The 20,744-nt window shown below is 37.1% G+C and overlaps 3 protein-coding genes across 3 annotated transcripts; all 3 read right to left on the bottom strand.

Moving 5' to 3' along the window:
- Nucleotides 1–1,606: 1,606 nt before the first annotated feature.
- LOC132168827 (cysteine-rich receptor-like protein kinase 10) lies at nucleotides 1,607–5,179 on the bottom strand. Its single transcript, XM_059579884.1, has 7 exons — nucleotides 4,289–5,179; nucleotides 3,503–3,640; nucleotides 3,265–3,386; nucleotides 2,937–3,147; nucleotides 2,599–2,836; nucleotides 2,279–2,429; nucleotides 1,607–2,114 (listed from the first exon to the last, which is right to left on the bottom strand). Exons 1-7 carry the CDS (start codon nucleotides 5,067–5,069, stop codon nucleotides 1,779–1,781), a joined length of 1,977 nt encoding a protein of 658 aa, XP_059435867.1. The 5' UTR covers nucleotides 5,070–5,179; the 3' UTR covers nucleotides 1,607–1,778.
- A 550-nt stretch (nucleotides 5,180–5,729) lies between these two features.
- LOC132168825 (cysteine-rich receptor-like protein kinase 25) lies at nucleotides 5,730–8,944 on the bottom strand. Its single transcript, XM_059579881.1, has 7 exons — nucleotides 7,989–8,944; nucleotides 7,577–7,708; nucleotides 7,365–7,489; nucleotides 7,044–7,254; nucleotides 6,674–6,911; nucleotides 6,334–6,484; nucleotides 5,730–6,249 (listed from the first exon to the last, which is right to left on the bottom strand). Exons 1-7 carry the CDS (start codon nucleotides 8,809–8,811, stop codon nucleotides 5,923–5,925), a joined length of 2,007 nt encoding a protein of 668 aa, XP_059435864.1. The 5' UTR covers nucleotides 8,812–8,944; the 3' UTR covers nucleotides 5,730–5,922.
- Nucleotides 8,945–10,526: 1,582 nt separating this feature from the next.
- On the bottom strand, nucleotides 10,527–19,725 carry LOC132170060 (uncharacterized). The gene is made up of 14 exons (XM_059580973.1): nucleotides 18,811–19,725; nucleotides 18,105–18,242; nucleotides 17,872–17,993; nucleotides 17,554–17,764; nucleotides 17,209–17,446; nucleotides 16,851–17,001; nucleotides 16,356–16,690; nucleotides 14,368–15,185; nucleotides 13,485–13,655; nucleotides 12,999–13,132; nucleotides 12,628–12,838; nucleotides 12,302–12,539; nucleotides 11,915–12,062; nucleotides 10,527–11,829 (listed from the first exon to the last, which is right to left on the bottom strand). Exons 1-14 carry the CDS (start codon nucleotides 19,589–19,591, stop codon nucleotides 11,494–11,496), a joined length of 4,032 nt encoding a protein of 1,343 aa, XP_059436956.1. The 5' UTR covers nucleotides 19,592–19,725; the 3' UTR covers nucleotides 10,527–11,493.
- Between the last annotated feature and the right edge of the window lie 1,019 nt (nucleotides 19,726–20,744).

Below are 20,744 nucleotides of genomic sequence, written 5' to 3' on the forward strand. Positions count from 1 at the left end.
TTTAAGGAAAAAACAAAACAAAATTTGAAAAGTATCTTAGTTAAAAGAAAGGATGAATTTTTAAAAATATGATCATTAGAAAAAAATTTAAAAATATGATAGTTAAAAAGAGATAAAAAAATTGAAATTATGATCGTTAAGAAAAGATAAATTTTTAAGAAAAAGTTAATAGCTATAAAAAAATTATAATATTTTGACTAAATATGAGAAAGTAATTTGAATGCCAATGCGAAAGAGTAATGTTAGAAGTTTTTCTTAGTAATGTTAGAAGTTTTTCTTGAGTCTCTTTAAGAATGATGTGCTTTAAAATAATAATTAAACTTGTGATTGATCACTTTTGAAATTTGATCAAATGATAATTTTAAAAGTTACCTCATTTTTTGAGGGACACAAGAAAGACTTTCAAAATTACTTCGCAAAAAAATGTTTACTTTGGGAAAAACAACCTTCAACCTTGAGAGTTTTAAAAAAGCACATCCTTACGAGCCGAATTTGAGCCCCAGAATTAGTCCACTAGGTAGACTAGTTGATTGGATCCTAATGAGCCTTTGCTTGGGCCTCGCATTGCCAATAAGTAGGGGTGGAACTACCCCTTGGCTTGGGGGGTCTCCAGCCCCCCCAAGCCAAGGGGTAGTCCACCAAAAATTAAAAACGTTTACAATTTAACTTTTGCCCCCCAATTTTTTATTTATTTATTTATTTTTTACAATTTTGCCTCTCAAACTAAATATTCTAGTTCCGCACCTACCAATAAGTGTACCTCACATGTCCCCAAGCAAGTGCGTTTGAGTCCACTTTAGTGTACAAGCAAAATTAAGCACCCAAGATTTTTTTTTTTTTTTGTTACTCATTAGAAATAGTATTGTAGTCATCTATTATTTTTTTTTTAAGGAGAGGGAAAGAAAGAAAAAGATTTAAATTAGTGACTATACTTTATGATGCATGATTCTCAACCCATTAATCTACTCATGGGACCATCCATTGTAATTATTTGTGGCCGCAATATGGATAGTCATCATTATTTGATAATATTATAATTGGAAAATTAGAGTTTAATAATATGGACCAGTCAAAAAAATTAGGCAACATTCCCATTGGATGTTAGTGCCGGAACCTCTTCATCATAAGCTCAACTGGCGTGCGCAGAATTTCTCAATTTTTTTGCCTTTATTGATTAAAGTGGAAGCATTTGTTGGAAATAAAATGTGGGATATTCAAAATTAGAAAAAAGTAGTGCAGCATATACATTGTATGAGAATGGCTGAAGAAGAGAAGACACCGATCCTGAACACCGTGAACAGTGATGTAAATGGGCCCTTTTGACTCTGGTCAACAAATGCAGCTTGACTCTTATTCTTCTAGATAGAGAATAACGTTTCCAAATCCTATTTTGCTTCTGATGATGATGTGTCATCCACCTTCTTCACCCAGCAAGCAGAAAAAGAGCCGCCGGGAGGGAACGTACGGAATAAGTTCTTTCAATTTTTACTACAGAACTTCTTAAGTTAGTAATAATTTACTTGTCAATTAATCCGTCTATAAGAATGTTGTAATAAAACTATAGAACCACAAGCAATTTTCAAATGGGACTTTACAATTTTCGAGAATAAAACATATTTGTTTCACTACTGAATTTTATTAAGGATGTCTACTTCCAAACGTTTATATATATGTTTGTACATATGTTGGACCTAAATTTACATTTCTGAAACAAAAGCCATATGAAAATCACTAGGATAGACAAAAACTAAGTTAGACAAACACCTCGGTTCCTCACGCTATCGAGGGTATAGTTGAGTGATGGATGCTTCATCAACAGAGAATGGAACAGATTGGGTTGTTGTAGAATCACCAGGCGACACTTCATTTGTTTTCATGTTCTTCTTTGCTTTACTCCGAAACAAAAATGCAGGCTGCTGGGGTAATTGCAGACTAACAGAGTAGCTGTCAAGCATGAGCACTATTGTTGCCATTGTTGGTCGGCTTGCTGGATCCTCCTGAACACACAATAACCCAATATGGATGCATCTAATGACTTCATTTTTTGAAAAAGAATCTCTCATGGTTGGATCCAACAATGCCAATGGGGTTCCATTCTTCCACTGTTTCCATATCTGCAATGATTATTCATTGAACAATATTCAGAATCCTTATCTTGAAACCCTTTTTCAATGGTGATGGCCCTTATTATTTTTTAATTTACTCTTCAGCACGAAGACACGATTATATTGACTTTCATAAAGTAAAGCAGAATTGAAATAATCCGATCCACACTCACAAAGCTTAAGAGGTCTTCATCATGTTCTGATTGATAGAAACAATTGTTCCTTTTACCACTGATAATCTCTAGAAGTAGGACACCAAAGCTAAATACATCGGACTTCACTGAGAATCGTCCATGCATTGCATATTCCGGAGACATGTAACCACTACAAGAAACATAACACATGATTGACAATATAAGGAAACTCATGGTCATGGACCAATTTATCAAGGTTGCAACTTTTTCTTTTCAGCAATTCTCATAAGCTACAAGAAAGGAAATGAATTTGTTGATTTAAACTATGCAAATACAGCATGTACTAATTAAAAACTTACTATGTTCCCACGATTCTGCTTGTATTTCCTTGGGTTTGATCCATCACAAATATCCTTGCCATGCCAAAATCTGAAATCTTCGGATTCATGTTGTCATCTAATAAAACGTTGCTAGCTTTAAGATCACGATGTATAATTCTAAGCCGAGAATCTTCATGAAGATAAAGAAGTCCTCGTGCAATCCCCCCTATAATCTTGTAACGGCTTAACCAATCCAGTTGTCTTTGCCTTTCAGTGTCTGTAATTTTATCAAAATAAAATATTCAACTTGAAAATAAATCAATCTCAAATAGTGAAAAAATAATCAAGAACTTGATATAAGTTTAGATTAGCCAAACCGAATAAAAAGTAATCAAGGCTTCCTTTGGGCACATATTCATAAACGAGTATCTTTTCTTCTCCTTCCAAGCAAAATCCTAAGAGCCTCACTAGATTCCTATGTTGAAGCTTCGCAACCAACATAACCTCATTCTTAAATTCTGCTGCACCTTGCCCAAAGGTTTTGGATAGCCTCTTCACTGCTATTTCTTGTCCATTGTAAAGGATACCCTGAGATTATATTTGAAACAAGGTTAGAACATTCGACAAACACATACACATGGACACACATATGTACATGGATTTATAAAAATAACTAAATTTCGTTGCTAATTAACTATATTCTACCTTGTAAACGGTACCAAATCCACCTTTACCAATCTTGTTATCATCAGAGAAGTTATTTGATGCAGCTTCAATCGTACCCAAGTCAAATTGCAAGGACTCTACAGACGTAATTTCAGCCCCAACTACACAACAAAACAGTAAATATATATATTGAACTCTGATAATTCAAAAAATTATTATTATAGTGGAATGTTGAGCACAAATGAAGATCAACTAAAGCTCTCTTTTTTTTGCTTACCATTTTCCACTAGTAATGAATTGTAACTCTTCTTTGTTCTTCTACGCAGGAAGAAACATCCAATGGCGAAAAGCACGACAGAAGCAGCAATTGGGACAACAATGGCGATGATAGTAATCAGAGATGACTTGCTTTTTCCTGCAGTATTAACAATTAACACGTGTCATTGACTCATTGATGGTTTGTTGTGGGATTATATTATATATATATAATATAACAGTACTCCTTTTCTTTTTCCTATATTAATCAGTTAAGTTTATATGACAAACATATACTGTTCACCACACGGCCAACAACAGCAAGCCCATTGAATATCTGGTGGGAAGCGAAACATTAATTAGAAAAAGTAGTTGGGAATTCAGAGGCCTTTGGTGCAGTTGGAAATGGAACGATGAGTTTGACTTTTGGGATGGTCTAATTAAAAGGTAGTAATTTTGCATTCATGATCCGATTACTCTACAGGTCTCTGTTTTGTATAAATATAAAAGCTATATTGCATCTCACAAGCGCTAAAACCGTAAAATCAACAATAACCAGCGCAACTGTAAAAAGAATTAGATCATTAAGACCTCGAGTACAAGCAAAAGCGAAAGAACAATTAAGAGAAATAATTGATCTTGTTTCTTTTTCAAGATGTAATTGCCTATCTCCCTTTGCAGCTAGAAGACCCAAATGATGACCTCAAAAGATATCGAAATATGAGATTTAGATTTTAATTTTTTTTAAGAAAATGATCTCAGAGCATGCGTTAAACAAATTAACTACCGATGCTTATCATAAACGTACCTGGAGGAGGAATAGAAGGAGATCCGAGAGATACTGCGGTCAGATTGTAAAATGGAAACAACTCGTATCTAATATTAGAGCTCGGAAGCAGAACCTTTCCGCCTTGTTTTCCCGTGCAGCACTGAGGAAGAGAGCCTATGGCGCTTTGCAAGCAACTCATACACAGACCGGCGTCCATGTCAGGCGAGCACTGCACCATGCAGTACAGCGTCTGTGAGTTCGTGAACTTTACTGCCTCCGCGGCGAACTTCTTGTCCGATTGAGAATTCGCGGCTTGTGTCGCCAACGACTTCATCGTGGTGGACAGCAGCGTGTTGAAGCGGTCCAGCTCAACGACGCTCTGGTTGGTTGTTGGAAAGTTCTGGAAGGGCACCTGGTCGTTCAGGTAGGACTCGTTGGAGTACTGTAACGTGCACTCGTCGTACCAGATTAGCCCCACCTTGTCGGCGGGGCAGCGATTTCTTATATCTCTCATGGCGGTAGAGATGCAGTTTTGACATAGGTCCGGGGAGAGATCGGCGCGGCAGAGTAAACGGCCGATGACGACGTCGGGAGGGGCCTGGCCGACCTTGGTTGAGTAGAAACCGTTGAGGCGGGTGGCGTTAGAGGAAAGAGCGGAGAGAAGGAGGTTGAGGTTGGCTTCGTAGATGCTGTTGGGAGTGAAAAAGCTTGAATTTGAGCAGTAGGAATCGGCGAAAGTAGGTGCTGCTTCTGCGGTGAGGCTAAGCAAGGTTAGGAGGGAGAGAGTGAGAAGGCATATGGGAAATTTGAGGGAACCCATGTTGATGTTGGTGATTATTCCGACTGATCACTCTGTTCTTCAGGGGGGTTCACTTTACCAATCTTTCTTTAACTTCATGTTGGTTTATTATGCAGATAAGACAGGGGAACACGGGTGGTGAGTGAGGCAGGAAGGGCTGCTTTGACTATTCTTTCTTTTCTTTTCTTTTTTTTTTTTTTTTATGGGAAAAATGGCTTGACTATTCTCTCTTTCTGTGTGCGTGTGTTGAAAAAAAAAAAAAACGAAGAAGAAGAAATTACACTATTTTGTTCGTTTCGCTCAACTGCGATTGAAGTTTGGACTTTACTTCCCAAGTTGCCGTCTAGAAGATATATATACATATAGACTGTATTTTTGAATCGTAAATTTTTTAATTTTTAGATAATTAAATTTTAATTAAAAATAAGTATGAAGTGGCAATTACATTTTAGTAATTGATGTGACATTAATTTATAAATAACATGAATTGCAACTCCCACCCTGTTGAAAAAGCACCCAACGAACCCACCAGAATATGACCCAATTTGCAAGATTTTTTGCAAAACCAAATTAATTAGGAAAAGCGCTTAGTACATATAGGCACCAGGTAATCAATTCGCCGGCCAGTGCAGCCGATCAGATACAGCAACCATGCTCAATATTGTATGAAGGTGAATATCATTACTTTCATACACTATCAATTTTAATTTATTTATTTTTCAACTTTTGTAACATAAAGTGATACATCTGAAACTCCCTATACTAATTTATATAGCACATGATGCAATCTCACTTAGTAGTATACATTTATTTATAATCTCCACCCAATAATATAAGACTTCCACAATACATTTATGTAGATGTTTAAGTGGGACTATCGAGGGTGTAGTTCAGAAATGGACGCTTCATTAACAGACCATGGCATTGACTTGGTTGTAGATTGATCAGACTCCAGATCCTTTATGGGCATGTCTGTTTTACTGCGCAGGAAAAATGCTGGCTCTTGCGGTGATGGCAGTGTAATGGAGCCACTGTTGAGCGTGAGAAGTATCGTAGCCATTGTTGGTCTGTCAGCTGGATCTTCCTGAACACATAATAAGCCAATATGGATGCATCTGAGGACTTCATCTCGAGAGTAAGAATCTCCCAAACTTTGATCCAACAATTCCAAGGGCCTACTATCCCTCCAATGTATCCAAGCCTGCATCAAAGACAAAATCCTATGACTTAAACATTCGCATTAATGACAAGGAAAAAGATATTGCAATATTTGTTTCATACTCACATAGCTCAAGAGGTCTTCTGCACCTTCTGATTCATAAAAACTACTATTTTTTTTGCCGCTGATAATCTCTAGAATTAACACACCAAAACTATACACATCTGATTTTATTGAAAATTCTCCTCGCATTGCATATTCCGGAGACATGTATCCACTGCAAGCCAGCACCACAAATATAGCAGTGTCACTTGAAAGATAATAAATAGTCTTGTTAACTAATTTATTCTAAATATTCTAATTGTTACATTTGTGGTCACACTGATCAAAGCATACGTACACTAGTTACTTATGTTGTTCCATTTCAATCATCTATAAGTTAGCAAAAGAAAAATTCAGAACTTACTAAGTCCCCACAACTCTACTTGTGTTTCCTTGTGTTTGATCAACTCCAAAAATCCTTGCCATGCCAAAATCTGAAATTTTTGGGTTCATGTCGACATCTAGCAATACATTGCTGGCTTTAAGATCACGATGTATAATTCTTAACCGAGAATCTTCGTGAAGATATTGAATTCCTCGAGCAATTCCGCTTATTATCTTGTAACGCATTGACCAATCCAACTTTTCTTGCTTTTCTGGGTCTACAAGTTCATTAGAAAAATTACTCATGCTTATATGAACAAAATATTAGATACCAATGCATATTGATTAGAAATTACTATTATGCAATCACAATAGCAAAGACTACTGGATATATGTTAAAGGGGACAAACCATATAGAAAATAGTCGAGACTTTTGTTGGGCACAAATTCATAGATTAGTATCTTTTCTTCTCCTTCCAAGCAAAATCCCAATAGCCTTGTTAAATTTCTGTGTTGAAGTTTGGCTACTAATACAACTTCATTCTTAAATTGTTCTGCTCCTTGTCCAGAGTTTTTGGATAGCCTCTTTACGGCTATTTCTTGTTTGTTAGGAAGTATACCCTGAGAATGTATTTCACCCAACAATTATAACAGTTCACTTTGTACAATTCACATTGAAGCTTATGAACTCCAAATTACTCATATATATGAGTTAAGTTGGTTGCACTTACCTTGTAAACTACACCAAATCCACCTTCACCTAGCTTGTTATCATCTGAGAATTTGTTTGTGGCAGCCTCAATTGTAGCAAAATCAAATTGCAAGGATTCCACAGTTGTCAAATCATTAATTGCATCTACAAATGTAAACAATAAACGTAAGAGCTTGCACTACAAAGAGCAGCGATGTACAAGAGACTTAATTAATATGCTTATTTCTTTACCATTTTCTCCTTTGACAGCACTGTACTTCTTTCTCCTAATTATGAAAATGAAGCCCAAAATGAATAACACCACAGAGGCAGCAATTGGAACAACAATGGCGACTATCGTTGCTGTTGAGATTTTGCTTTTACCTGCATATGCATATCATGATTCAGTCACATGCTAAACGGTACAATGGTCCTCCACAAGAAGCTTGTCATAGCACAAACAACTTATTAATTCATATGGTCATGACTTTCACTCAGTACCTAATTTTTCCAATATTATGAATAGATGGTGATTCACGCAAAAGTAATTATAGTACTAATTAATGAATCTTCCTAAAGCATGCCGTCTATGTTGACATTCCATCACTTGATAAAAATAATACAGAAAATGAAAGCAGTGAAATGAGTGGTCCACTTTAATTACCTTTTGATCCAGCTACGGAGCCTGTAGGTGGAGGTGCAACCCCCCCTGGTGCGGGCGCCGGCGCTGTGGATTCATTGTAGAAGAGGTACAACTCGTACCTAACATTACAACTAGGGAAGAGAACTCTTCCCCCTTGCTTTCCATCACAACATATAGGAAGACGGTTTATAGCTGCCTGAAGACAACTATTGCAGTCGGCGCTGGACAGGTCCGGCGTGCACTGCACAAGGTTGTACAGATTTTGAAACTGGGAAAAATTCACTTCCTTAGTCCCATACTTCTTAACACCGATCGGAAAGTTGGAGGCCTCAGTTGCCAGTTGGGTCATCGTTTTGTTCAATAGCTGATTAAACCGGTCTTGCTCGGTGATGTTCTGTGTGTTCAACAAGGAAACTCTAGGCCTTACGGCCACGGTGGAGAAGATAGACTCGTTGGAGTAGCGTACCATGCACTCGTCGTACCAGGTAACCGCCATCTTTTCCGTTGAACATTGACTGGCGAGCAGCTGGGTTGCGTTGACCACGCATTTTCGGCACATTTCAGCAGGGACATCTCCTCGGCAGAGGAAGAGACCGTAGATGGGGTTGGAGGTGGTTTGGCCGGCGGTGGTGTTATAGAATTCGATGTTGCCGGTGGCGTTGGAGGAGAGGGAAGAGAGGAGGGAGTTGATATTGGAACTGTAGACGCTATTTTGGGCGACGGTATTATTTGCACAGATGTGGTAGAGGTAAGTTTGGGCAGCTACATGAGTGGTCAGGTTGAGGAAGATGAGCATGGAAAGGAACACAATGGGAAGACCAGAGAAGGGATTGAAGGAAGGCATTTTGATGAACCAATTTGCCAGATTTTTTTTTGGGTATTGTTTTGGTCGGAGTATGAATGGCGGCTGGTTAATTTAGATAAGAGTGGTGAGGACATAAACACTTGCCGTTTCGGCCAGGTGTCTGATTGACGCAAGTCAACCAAGTTAGTCAAGCAACTTTAATGCTTGTCTGTCCTCATTGGGGGAGAGATCATCTGATCATATTGACAAAAGGAAAGGATAGATAATTTCATGTATAAAATGAAAATAAAAACAAAGAAAATTATCTAATAAAAACAAATAAATGAAAAAGGTGATGGAATCACGATAAGGGCTTGTGGAAAGGTAACAAAACACCAAAATACGAGGACGACTCAGTTGATGGAAGACTGCGGAATAGTGACGTGAGAGCGGAGTTTTCGCCAGAGTTTTCAACGTTAAAAAAAAAAAAAACCTTAAAGTTTTTTTCTGTTTCAAATTCATAAAGCTTTTAATTAAAATATTTCAGTTAGAAAGAAACTTAGGAAGTTTGAGGAAGGAATTATTTGATCTAGATGCAGATGTTCTAAAGTCATGATATCTTTAGAAATTTTGTTTGAGGTTTGAGGAACACATGCTCAAGCAACTGAGCATCAATAATTGAGAATATTAAACTCTAAAAGGGAAGTGGAAGTTTTGAAAGAAAAGATTATCTAATCTAGTGGTAGTACTTGTTATCAATTCATGATACTAATCCAACCAAACCAGCAGCCCCCACTTGACCACTTCCTCACAATAATGAGCATTTTTTCTCTGACATGGACAAGGCACAAGGAAGCAACCAATTAGATCGTGGATTTGACTTTTCTTCCAGAGGGAATTAAAGCTGTGGACCAAAGGTGGTTGCAAGTCGCAACACGGGGGGACTATTTTCACATTCAAAATCTCAACTTCTGGAGGCAATTAAAGCTGTGGGCCATTTGCCCTTTGAAAGAAGAGGTTGCAAATCATTATTTATATTATCTTCTTACTCATGACGAAGCACAACAAAATGTGAAAACATTAAAATAGCTTTCACTACTTTTACCCTTTTAGAGTATTCTTATCATATAATTAATTTTATAAATTTAATAGTTAATTTATTAAATTTATAAAAAAATATAAAAAAATATAGATAAATTATTAATACCAACCATTTTTCTATTTTTAATTTATTAAATAATTTCTTAATTACATTTTGAGTTGATACCAAATAAATAATTTCGGTCATATTCAATCAATTTCTTTAACAAAATATTCCTAAAATTTTAATTATAGAAAACAACCATTCCCTCCATTACTGACTTGGCCATGGAGGGGCAATTCATCCCCACCGTGACCGCCCACTTCTCCAAGATAGGTCAACCACCATACATTACATACCCACCTCAACCCATTAAAAAATAAAAATACTTTGGGTTACATGTTCTTTCCTATTTTGTTTTTTAAAATATTTATTAACAATTTATTTTAGGCATAATTAAAACTTCACAGGCGCATCCTATAAGATATTTAGAAGAAATAACAAATAATAGAATGATAGAAAGGATATATGATCAAGAATGTAAGAAACTATTTGATAAAGTTGAAAGGGTAATAATCTTATTGAAAATCCATTAAACTATTTGATAAAGATCCAAATCAGAGTTAGCTAGTTTGATATAATTTTGTTTTCTTCTTTTAAATAAGATAGAGGTGTCCATTTCTTTGGATAGATGTGATTCCAAGTCCTATATGTCTTCTTGAATTTACAAGCCATAAATATTTACATTCCGGCACACTCAGTTTTCCTACTTTTATTATACAAAGAGAGGTGCTGTTGTTCGGTCGTGGCAGAAATCAGGGGGTTTTTGCCACCAATAAGAAGTTGCCACCTAATCCAATCTTATCAAATTTAAGTTTACAAAATAAATACAATTACACCTGATTATTGACTAAAAATATTAATAAATTGTTTAAAATAAAAAAATGGAAGGCCCAAGGGAGGAGGAGCAGCCACCCCATTGCTACTGGGGTGGTCGGCGCGGCCACCCCCGTAGCCATGGGGTAGCTCGCCGGCCACCCCAATAGCCATAGGGTCCCTCGCCGACCACCCCATTTCCTATATCTCTCAGGCGCCAGCACCCGCACCATATTTCTCTCCTTACTCACTATTTTTCTTCCTCCCCCTTAAATTCACTCCCAAATCTCTCTCTTTACTTCTCCCTTTCTCTGAAACCTTCTCTGCCTCCCACGCTCTCTCTTTTCTCTCTTTATCTTTTACTCCCTCTCTGTTTCTCTATTTTTCTTAATCTTCTCTACCTCAACATCCCGAAATTTCATGCCATGGCCACCAGTAAAAACGTGGCCACCGGAAGTCCCATCGCCACCGCCATCCTGGGACCCGTGGAGGATCAAGCGGTTGGACCCAATTTGAGTTGGAACCGGGAGTGGGATGAGTAGGAGGACGAATCGCTGATGGATCCAGGAGATCGGTGGCTGAGGGCTGTGAGGAGGATAAAAATCAAGTGTTTTGTTCTCATTGTATTTTCTTGCTCCAAGTTGATTTGGCATTCATTTATTGGTGGGCAAAAAACCCCCCTTGTTTGCCACGACCGGACTGAAGTTATTCCCTTATACAAAATCTCACATAATCTGCCCACTTTTATTTGCACAATACTTGGCAGACTGCTTGCTTCCTTTGCACTACCGAGGGTGTGGTTCGGTAACGTGTGCTTCATCATTGACAGACCACGGCATTGAAATGCTAATAGACTGAGTAGACGCCATATCCATTGGAGGCATGTTCGGGTCGGCTTTAGAGCGAAGGAAAAACGCAGGCTGTTGAGGGGACTCTAGAGTGACAGAGTAGCTACTGAGCGTGTGCAGTATTGATGCCATGGTTGGTCTGTCAGCTGCATCTTTCTGCACACATAATAAGCCAACATGGATGCATCTCATCACTTCCTCTCTCGAATATGAATCTCCCAAAGCTGGATCCAACAATTCCAATGGCTTTCCATCCCTCCAACGTATCCATGCCTGAACATTTTATCAAGTAATTAGGTGATTATATTGGCATTTAGAAAGGGAAACAAATTATGCTCTCTAGCTAGTATACACTTACATAGCTCAAGAGATCCTCAGCACCCTCTGATTCAAAGTTATTATTCTTCTTCCCACTTATAATTTCTAAGATTAAGACACCAAAACTATACACATCGGACTTCTCAGAGAATTCTCCGTGCATTGCATATTCTGGAGACATATACCCACTACATGCCAACACAAAAATAGAAAAAGAAAACAATGTGAGTAACAATGAAAATGCTTGAACTTTTACTAAAAGTCTCAGACAAATTGACCTGACAGTCCATAATTTATAAAGTAATTAAGAATATATAGTTGACAAATCAACTACTAATTAATTAAACTGACAACTCATCTATATGGTACTTGAATGACTTCAGTAATTCTAATGATATAAGAGAAACGAAAAAAACTTATAACTTACTATGTCCCAACAATTTTACTTGTGTCTCCTTGATTTTGATGAACTTCAAGAATCCTTGCCATGCCGAAATCTGAAATTTTTGGATTCATATCCGCATCTAGCAATATACTGCTAGCTTTTAGGTCACGATGTATAATTTTAACCTGAGAATCCTCGTGAAGATATTTAATTCCTCGTGCAATTCCTCCTATTATTTTGTAACGTCTCGACCAATCCAATTGTACTTGTTTTTTTGGATCTATAAATCCATCAAAAGAAAATTGTTAAAAAAGTAGATGCAAATGCATAAGACCATAGGAGGAATATTAATGTTCAGATAGACAAACCATATAGAAAATTGTCAAGGCTTCTGTTGGACACAAATTCATAAATGAGCATCATATCTTCTCCTTCCAAGCAGAATCCCATCAGCCTCGCTAAGTTTTTGTGTTGAAGTTTAGCTGCCAGTAAAACCTCATTCTTAAATTGCTCTACATCTTGTCCAGATTTTCTCCACAACCTCTTCACAGCTATTTCTTGTCCATTAAGAAGTATACCCTGACAATATATGTAATTTAACCTGCTTTAGAGCTCCTAAAATCGTAATTTCAAAAAGCTTTTCAAAACTCTAAATTTGTTCAAATTTAAATGCAGTGAATTTGCTAAATATATATACTTCTTTAAGTACGTCAACAAATAAATGTTCATCACGTAGTACCTTATAAACTTCCCCAAATCCACCTTCACCAAGCTTCTTGTCCTTTGAGAATTTTTTTGTGGCGGTTTCAATTGTTCCATAATCAAATTGCAAGGACTCTGCAGTTGTTATTTCCTTTGCAATTTCATTCGTAGCTATTATCCAAAAAAAACAACAAAAAAAAAAAACGTAAGAGATTACATCTTGAAGTTTAACTTAATTATTAGACAGCAAGAAATTTACCATTACTCTCTTTGCCATGTTTTAAATATATTACTAGCGGTATACACATTTTAATTTGGCTTGTGCATTTAATTATTTAGTAATTGACTTAATTATCAATCATAAGCTCTTAATTATTTTACCAATTATGAACTGGGCATGTCAGTTTGTGATTAAATTTAAACACCACCTTAAAAAAATGGATTACAACACAGAGATGTTTGAATTCAAACGATGAAGAAGAGTGAGACATGATTTGATCTGTACAACACACCACTTTCATACCTTGATAACTTTGGATATGATCGGATTTCATAGATTTTTCTCCCTTTACAGCGTTGAACGTCTTTCTTGCTCTCCTAGTCAGGAAACAGTGGGCCAGAGCGAGTAGCAACACACAGACAGCAATTGGAGCAACAATGGAAATTATTGTTACCTTTGAGATTTTGCTTTTTCCTGCATAAACAATATATCATGTTCCATTGACATGTCAAAGATACTAATAGTTCATGAGGGCAAGGGCATGCCTTTGAACCTTGCTAATTTTCAATCACATCAAGGGCGGAAAGAAATCTCCCACAAATTTGGTTGAGAAAAAAAAATCAACTCAATCTTTTAAAAGTGTAATGTGTTATTCAACACCTAAGAAATACATTTTTTTTAATACACCATTTATATATATATTTTTAATAATATTAATAAAAAAATATGTGCATTTTACGTTCTAAAGAGAAACATTACACTTTTAGAGGCCGGGTCGGAGACATTCTTACTACCGGTTTGTCGGGAATTTTTGTTCTTAATTTGGAACAGAACATGGCCGTGTTTGGCAAATGCCTAATTAAGTCAACTTTTTTTTCTTTTTTGCTTTTTTTAACTTTCCAACAATTTTACTTTTATATTTTATTAGTCGCTTTTTATTAATATTTAATTATAAAATAAAATATTTTTAATTTTTTATTAACAAAAAATTCTTTTATCTCCTTTATATCACATCAACCACTGAACCAAAACTTCCTACCAAATCTTTTGCCAAACAAGAGTATAACAAAATTATTACTAATTTAGCGAAGATTTATAAGGCAAGATCTGAAAATTGAAGCACCATCACTCAATAATTAAACGGAAACGGAAAAAGTAAAGGAGTAAAGTGGAGATAGTACTGAACCTGAAGATGGAGGTGGAAGAGCTGCCGTAGGCGTGGGTGTCGCATTCACTGCTATCTGGTAAAAAAGGTACAACTCGTACCTAACATTACAGCTAGGAAAAATAACTCTTCCCCCTTGCTTTCCATCACAACAAATCGGAAGACGGTTTATTGCTGCCTGAAGACAACTATTGCAGTCGGCGCTGGACAGGTCCGGCGTGCACTGTACAAGGTTGTACAGATTTTGGAACTGCGAAAAATCCACTTCCTTAGTCCCAAACTTCTTAACACCGATCGGAAAGTTGGAAGCCTCAGTTGCCAGTTGGGTCATCGTCCTGTTCAATAGCCGGTTAAACCGGTTCTGTTCGGTGATGTTCTGTGTGTTCAGCAAGGAAATTCTAGGCTTTACGGCCACTGTGGAGAAGATAGACTTGTTGGAGTAGCGGACCATGCACTCGTCGTACCAGGTAACCGCCATCTTTTCCCTTGAACATTTACTGGCGAGTTGCTGGGTTGCGCTGACCACGCAATTTCGGCAAATTTCAGCAGTGACATCTCCGCGGCAGAGGAAGAGACCGTAGACGGGGTTGGAGGTGGTTTGGCCGGCAGTGGTGCTGTAGAATTCGATGTTTCCGGTGGCGTTGGAGGAGAGGGAAGAGAGAAGGGAGTTGATATTGGAACTGTAGATGCTATTTTGGGCGACGGTACTATTTGCACAGAAGTGGTAGAGGTAAGTTTGGGCAGCCGCTTGAGTGATCAGGTTGAGGAATAGGAAAGTAAGCACGGAAAGGAACAAAAGGGTCATGGAGAGAATATTCAAGGAAGTCATTTTGATGATAAATCAGTCTGTGAAAGATTTCTGGTTTTTATTCACATGGTGAGTAGGGCGGAGCTAGCAGGATTTTTTTAGTCAAAAATCTGGTCAAGAAGATTATATATATTTATTATTTTTGTTTATTTAATATTTTTGAATTATTAAAAAATTTGAACAAATTAACACAAATGAACAAATTATGTACAACAAAGCTATCAGTAGGTTACATAAGTGGTGTTCTAGAGAGAGAGAGACATCAGTGGTGTAGAGGGTATGCCGTATGCGTGATGCAGATGAGGCAACTCCAGCCAAACTCGTATTTTCTGTCCTTTCTAGAAGGGAAAATGACAAGAATGAAAAAACAAGTGAAATTGTGAACAAGAGGAAAAAGATTCCGGTCAGAGTTGTGGAATATGAAATGGAAAAATGACACCGACGCTGAAACAGTACTGACGTAAATGGGCCCTTTTGACTCTGGTCAACAAAAGCACCTTTTGACTTTTTAGCTTCCAGTTCTAGGTAGGGCTCTAGTTCTAGGTAAGACTGCTAAAAGAGCAAGCCGCTGGTGAGTAAGTTCGGGCTCGCTCACATAAGTTCGGCTCGTGCTCAACTCGAATATTAAATAAAACATTTCATGAACACGAATCCTGACTCGAATATAATGAGCTCGAGTAAAATTTAAACAAGCCGAGCCCAAACAAATAAGGGAAGTTCATTCAAGCTCGACTCGTTTACACCCCTAGTTCTAGGTAGTGAATAGCGTTCCCAAATCTTGAGCAAGCAGAAAAAGAGACGCTGGGGGAGGACGGAATAAGTTGCTTTCAATTTTTACTACAAAACTCCTTAATTACAAATTGAGGTAGTTGATCACTATTACTGAAATAATTGCTAACTTAGTTGTGGATTATGTACTCCTAATTATTTAATCAATTATAAACGGTAGCTCCATCCGTAATATTGTAATAAAAATATAGAACCACAAAGCAATTTTCAAATGGGACTTTACAAGGCCTCTTTTCGAGAATAAACATATTTGTTTCACTACTGAATTTTATTAAGGATATCTACTTCCAAACGTTTATATATATGTTTGTACATATGTTGGTCCTAAATTTACATTCCTGAAACAAAAGTCATACGAAAATTACTAGGATAGACAAAAGCTAAGTTAGACAAACACCTCGGTTCCTCACACTATCGAGGGTATAGTTGAGTGATGGATGCTTCATCAATAGATAATGGAACAGATTGAGTTGTTGTAGAATCACTAGGCGACACTTCATTTGTTTTCATGTTCTTCTTTGCTCTATTCCGAAACAAAAATGCAGGCTGCTGAGGTAATTGCAGACTAACAGAGTAGCTGTCAAGCATGAGAACTATTGTTGCCATTGTTGGTCGGCTTGCTGGATCCTCCTGAACACACAGTAACCCAATATGGATGCATCTAATGACTTCATTTTTTGAAAAAGAATCTCTCATGGTAGGATCCAACAATGCCAATGGGGTTCCATTCTTCCAGTGTTTCCAGATCTGCAATGATTAATCATTAAACAATATTCAGAATCTTTACCTTTCCTCCTTTTTCAGTAGTGATGGCCCTTATTATTTTTATACTCTTCAGCACTAAGAAGCGATTATATTGGCTTTCATAAAAGTAGAGCTGAATTGAAATAATCTGATCCATACTCACAAAGCTTAAGAGGTCCTGATCATGCTCTGATTGATAGAAACAGTTGTTCCTTTTACCACTGATAATCTCAAGAAGTAGAACACCAAAGCTAAATACATCGGACTTTACTGAGAATCGTCCGTGCATCGCATACTCCGGAGACATGTAACCACTGCAATAAAATAATGCACAAAGCATGTCATATAAGGAAACTCATAGTTATTGACCAATTTATCTCTAATAATTTGAGTTCCAACAGAACTCTCAAATTGTCAAGGTTGCAACTTTTTCTTTTCAGCAATTTTCTTAAGCTACAAGAAAAGAAATGAATTTGTTGATTTAAACCAGGCAAATATAGTAATAGTAATTAAAAACTTACTATGTTCCCACAATTCTACTTGTATTTCCTTGGGTTTGATCCATCACAAATATCCTTGCCATGCCAAAATCTGAAATCTTTGGATTCATATTGCAATCTAATAAAACGTTGCTAGCTTTAAGATCACGATGTATAATTCTAAGCCGAGAATCTTCATGAAGATAAAGAAGTCCTCGAGCAATGCCTCCTATAATCTTGTAACGGCTTAACCAATCCAATTGTCTTTGTTTTTCGGTATCTGTAATTTTGTCAAAATTAAATATTCAACTCGGAAATAAATAAGTCTCAAATGGACCCAAAATGAAAATTAGTCAAGAACTTGATATGAGTTTAGGTTGGCCAAACCGAATAAAAAGTAATCAAGGCTTCCTTTGGGCACATATTCATAAACGAGTATCTTTTCTTCTCCTTCCAAGCAAAATCCTAAGAGCCTCACTAGATTTCTATGTTGAAGTTTCGCAACCAGCATAACCTCATTCTTAAATTCTGCTGAACCTTGCCCAGAGGTTTTGGATAGCCTCTTCACTGCTATTTCTTGTCCATTGTAAAAGATACCCTGACATTACATTTGAAACAAGATTAGAATATTCAATGAACATATACACACATACATATGTATTTATAAAAATAACTAAATGTTGTTGCTAATTAGCGATATTCTACCTTGTAAACCGTACCAAATCCACCTTTGCCAATCTTGTTATCATCAGAGAAGTTATTTGTTGCAGCTTCAATCGTACCCAAGTCAAATTGCAAGGACTCTACAGATGTAATTTCAGCCCCAACTACACAACAAAACAGTATATATATTGAATTCTGATAATTTAATAAATTATTATAGTGGAATGTTGAGCGCAAATGAAGATCAACTAATGCTTTTCTTTTTTGTTTAATACCATTTTCAACTAGTAATGAATTGTAACTCTTCTTTGTTCTTCTACACAGGAAGAAACATCCAATGGCGAAAAGCACGACAGAAGCAGCAATTGGGACAACAATGGCGATGATAGTAATCAGAGATGACTTGCTTTTTCCTGCAATATTAACAATTAACAAGTGTCATTGACTCATTGTGACTTCGCACTAACTCTATATGATGGTTTGTTGTGGGATTATATATATATATATATATAATATAACAGTACTCCTTTTCTTTTTCCTATATTAATCAGTTAAGTTTGTGTGACAAACATATATAGTTCGCCACAACAGATAGTTGCTTTAAAAAGTCTAAAATGCATTTAAAAAAAAATCAAAAAATAAAGCTTTTTTAATTTCTGTTTTTTTAAATATAAAAGCTATATCTCCTATCACAATTCCAAACATAAAACTGTAAAATCAACATTAACAAGCGCAACTGTAAAAAGAATTACATAGCGTACAAGCAAAAGCGAATTGAAAGCACAAGTAAGAAAAACAATTGATCTTGTTTCTTTTTCAAGATGTAAGTGCCTAGCTCCCTTTGCAGCTAGAAGACCCAAATGATGACGTACCTCAAAAGATATCGAAATATGAGATTTAGATTTTAATTTTTTTAAAGAAAGATGATCTCAGAGCATGCGTTAAAATCACGACAAACTATTGATGCATTTTATAACGTACCTGGAGGAGGAAGAGAAGGAGATCCGGGAGATACTGTGGTCAGATTGTAAAATGGAAACAACTCGTATCTAATGTTGGAGCTCGGAAGCAGAACCTTTCCGCCTTGTTTTCCCGTGCAGCACTGAGGAAGAGAGCCTATGGCGCTTTCCAAGCAACTCATACACAGTTCGGCGTCCATCTCAGGCGAGCACTGCACCATGCAGTACAGCTTCTGTGAGCTCGTGAACTTTACTTCAACCGCCGCGAACTTCTTGTCCGATTGAGAATTCGCGGCTTGTGTCGCCAACGACTTCATCGTGGTTGACAGCAGCGTGTTGAAGTGGTCCAGCTCAACGACGTTCTGGGTGGTGGTTGGAAAGTTTTGGAAGGGCACCTTGTCGTTCAGGTAGGACTCGTTGGAGTACTGTAACGTGCACTCGTCGTACCAGATTAGCCCCACCTTGTCGGCGGGGCAGCGATTTCTTATATCTCTCATGGCAGTAGAGATGCAGTTTTGACAGAGGTCCGGGGAGAGATCGGCGCGGCAGAGTAAACGGCCGATGACGACGTCGGGAGGGGCCTGGCCGACCGTGGCTTTGTAGAAGCCGCTGCGGTTGTTGGCGTTAGAGGAAAGAGCGGAGAGGAGGAGGTTGAGGTTGGCTTGGTATGTGCTGTTGGGTGTGAAAAAGGTCGAGTTTGAGCAGGTGTGAGAGGCGTAAGTGGGTGCTGCCTCGGCGGTGAGGCTAAGAAAGGTTAGGAGGGAGAGGGTGAGAAGGCATATGGGAAATTCGAAGGAAGCCATGTTGATGAAGGTGATTATTCTGATCACTATCTTCAGGTTCACTCTACCAATCTTTCTTATACTTCATGTGTCTTTAATTTGCTGGTTTATTATGCAGGTAAGATGAGTGAGGCAGAAGGGCTTGACTATTCTTTTCTTCTTCATTTTTTGTTTTTATTTTTGTTGAAAAAGGGCTTGACTTTTCTGTGTGCGAGTGTTGAAAAAACGAATAAGAAATTATGTTGAGTTGTCTTATTTGCAATTAAACTTTGGACTATACTAGACGTATATTTTCAATTTTTCCATAAATAAATTTTAGAGTTAAATTCGCTTCATCTTTTAAAATTTTATGGATATTAATTCGAATCTCAATATTTAAAAATTATGAATATATCTCTTTATATTTTAAAAAATTTAAATTTAAATTCAAATTTTTCGTTACTAATTTTTATTAATTGGACGAAAATTTATGAAATTACATAATTACCCTCATACTTTTTTTTTAAAAAAAAATTCTGTTTAATTAGATAGAAATTAATAACAAAATGCCTGAATTGAAATTTTTTGAAACATTATGGGGTACATTGCCAATTTTTAAATATTATAATTCGAATTGAAAAACTCTTAAAATTTCATAGGATAAAGTAAATTTAACCATAAATTTTAATTAAAACAATATTAAGAGATATGACATTTACTGGCGAGCTGCTGGGTTGCGTTGAACACGCACTTTCGGCAAAGTTCAAAATTGACCTCTCCGCCACAGAAGAAGAGACCGTAGTCGGGGTTGGAGGTGGTTTGGCCGGCTATGGTGTTGTAGAATGCGATGTTGCCTGTGGCGTTGGAGGAGAGGGAAGAGAGGAGGGAGTTGATATTGGAACTGTAGACACTATTTTGGACAAAGCTAGCGTTTGCACAGAAGTAGTAGAGGGAATTTTGGGCAGCTACATGAGTGGTCAGGTTGAGGAAGATAAGCATGAATGGGAAGAGAGAGAAGAGATTGAAGGAAGGCATTTTGATGAACCAATTTGAGAGAGTGAGATGGCGTATGGGAAATTTGAAGGAAGCCATGTTGATTCTTGTAATTATTCTGACTCACTCTGTTTAATTACTTGCAAATTTGCAAGTGCCTTCAGGGGTTCGCTTCGCTTTACCACTCTTTCTGCCACTTGAT

This window comes from Corylus avellana, chromosome ca2 (assembly GCF_901000735.1).
Source record: "Corylus avellana chromosome ca2, CavTom2PMs-1.0".
Taxonomy (NCBI): Eukaryota; Viridiplantae; Streptophyta; class Magnoliopsida; order Fagales; family Betulaceae; genus Corylus; species Corylus avellana.

Excerpts from the sequence above, each read along its gene's own strand:
- LOC132170060 (XM_059580973.1), bottom strand. The coding sequence starts at position 19,591 with ATGGCTTCCTTCGAATTTCCCATATGCCTTCTCACCCTCTCCCTCCTA. Across the intron at positions 18,243-18,810 it reads TCCTTCTCTTCCTCCTCCAG|GAAAAAGCAAGTCATCTCTG; the intron begins GTACGTTATAAA and ends TTAATATTGCAG. Across the intron at positions 12,540-12,627 it reads CCTTGACAATTTTCTATATG|ATCCAAAAAAACAAGTACAA; the intron begins GTTTGTCTATCT and ends ATGGATTTATAG.
- LOC132168825 (XM_059579881.1), bottom strand. The coding sequence starts at position 8,811 with ATGCCTTCCTTCAATCCCTTCTCTGGTCTTCCCATTGTGTTCCTTTCC. Across the intron at positions 7,709-7,988 it reads CTCCGTAGCTGGATCAAAAG|GTAAAAGCAAAATCTCAACA; the intron begins GTAATTAAAGTG and ends ATGCATATGCAG. Across the intron at positions 6,485-6,673 it reads AGTAGAGTTGTGGGGACTTA|TGGATACATGTCTCCGGAAT; the intron begins GTAAGTTCTGAA and ends GCTGGCTTGCAG.
- LOC132168827 (XM_059579884.1), bottom strand. The coding sequence starts at position 5,069 with ATGGGTTCCCTCAAATTTCCCATATGCCTTCTCACTCTCTCCCTCCTA. Across the intron at positions 3,148-3,264 it reads GATTTGGTACCGTTTACAAG|GGTATCCTTTACAATGGACA; the intron begins GTAGAATATAGT and ends ATATAATCTCAG. Across the intron at positions 2,115-2,278 it reads ATGAAGACCTCTTAAGCTTT|ATATGGAAACAGTGGAAGAA; the intron begins GTGAGTGTGGAT and ends TAATCATTGCAG.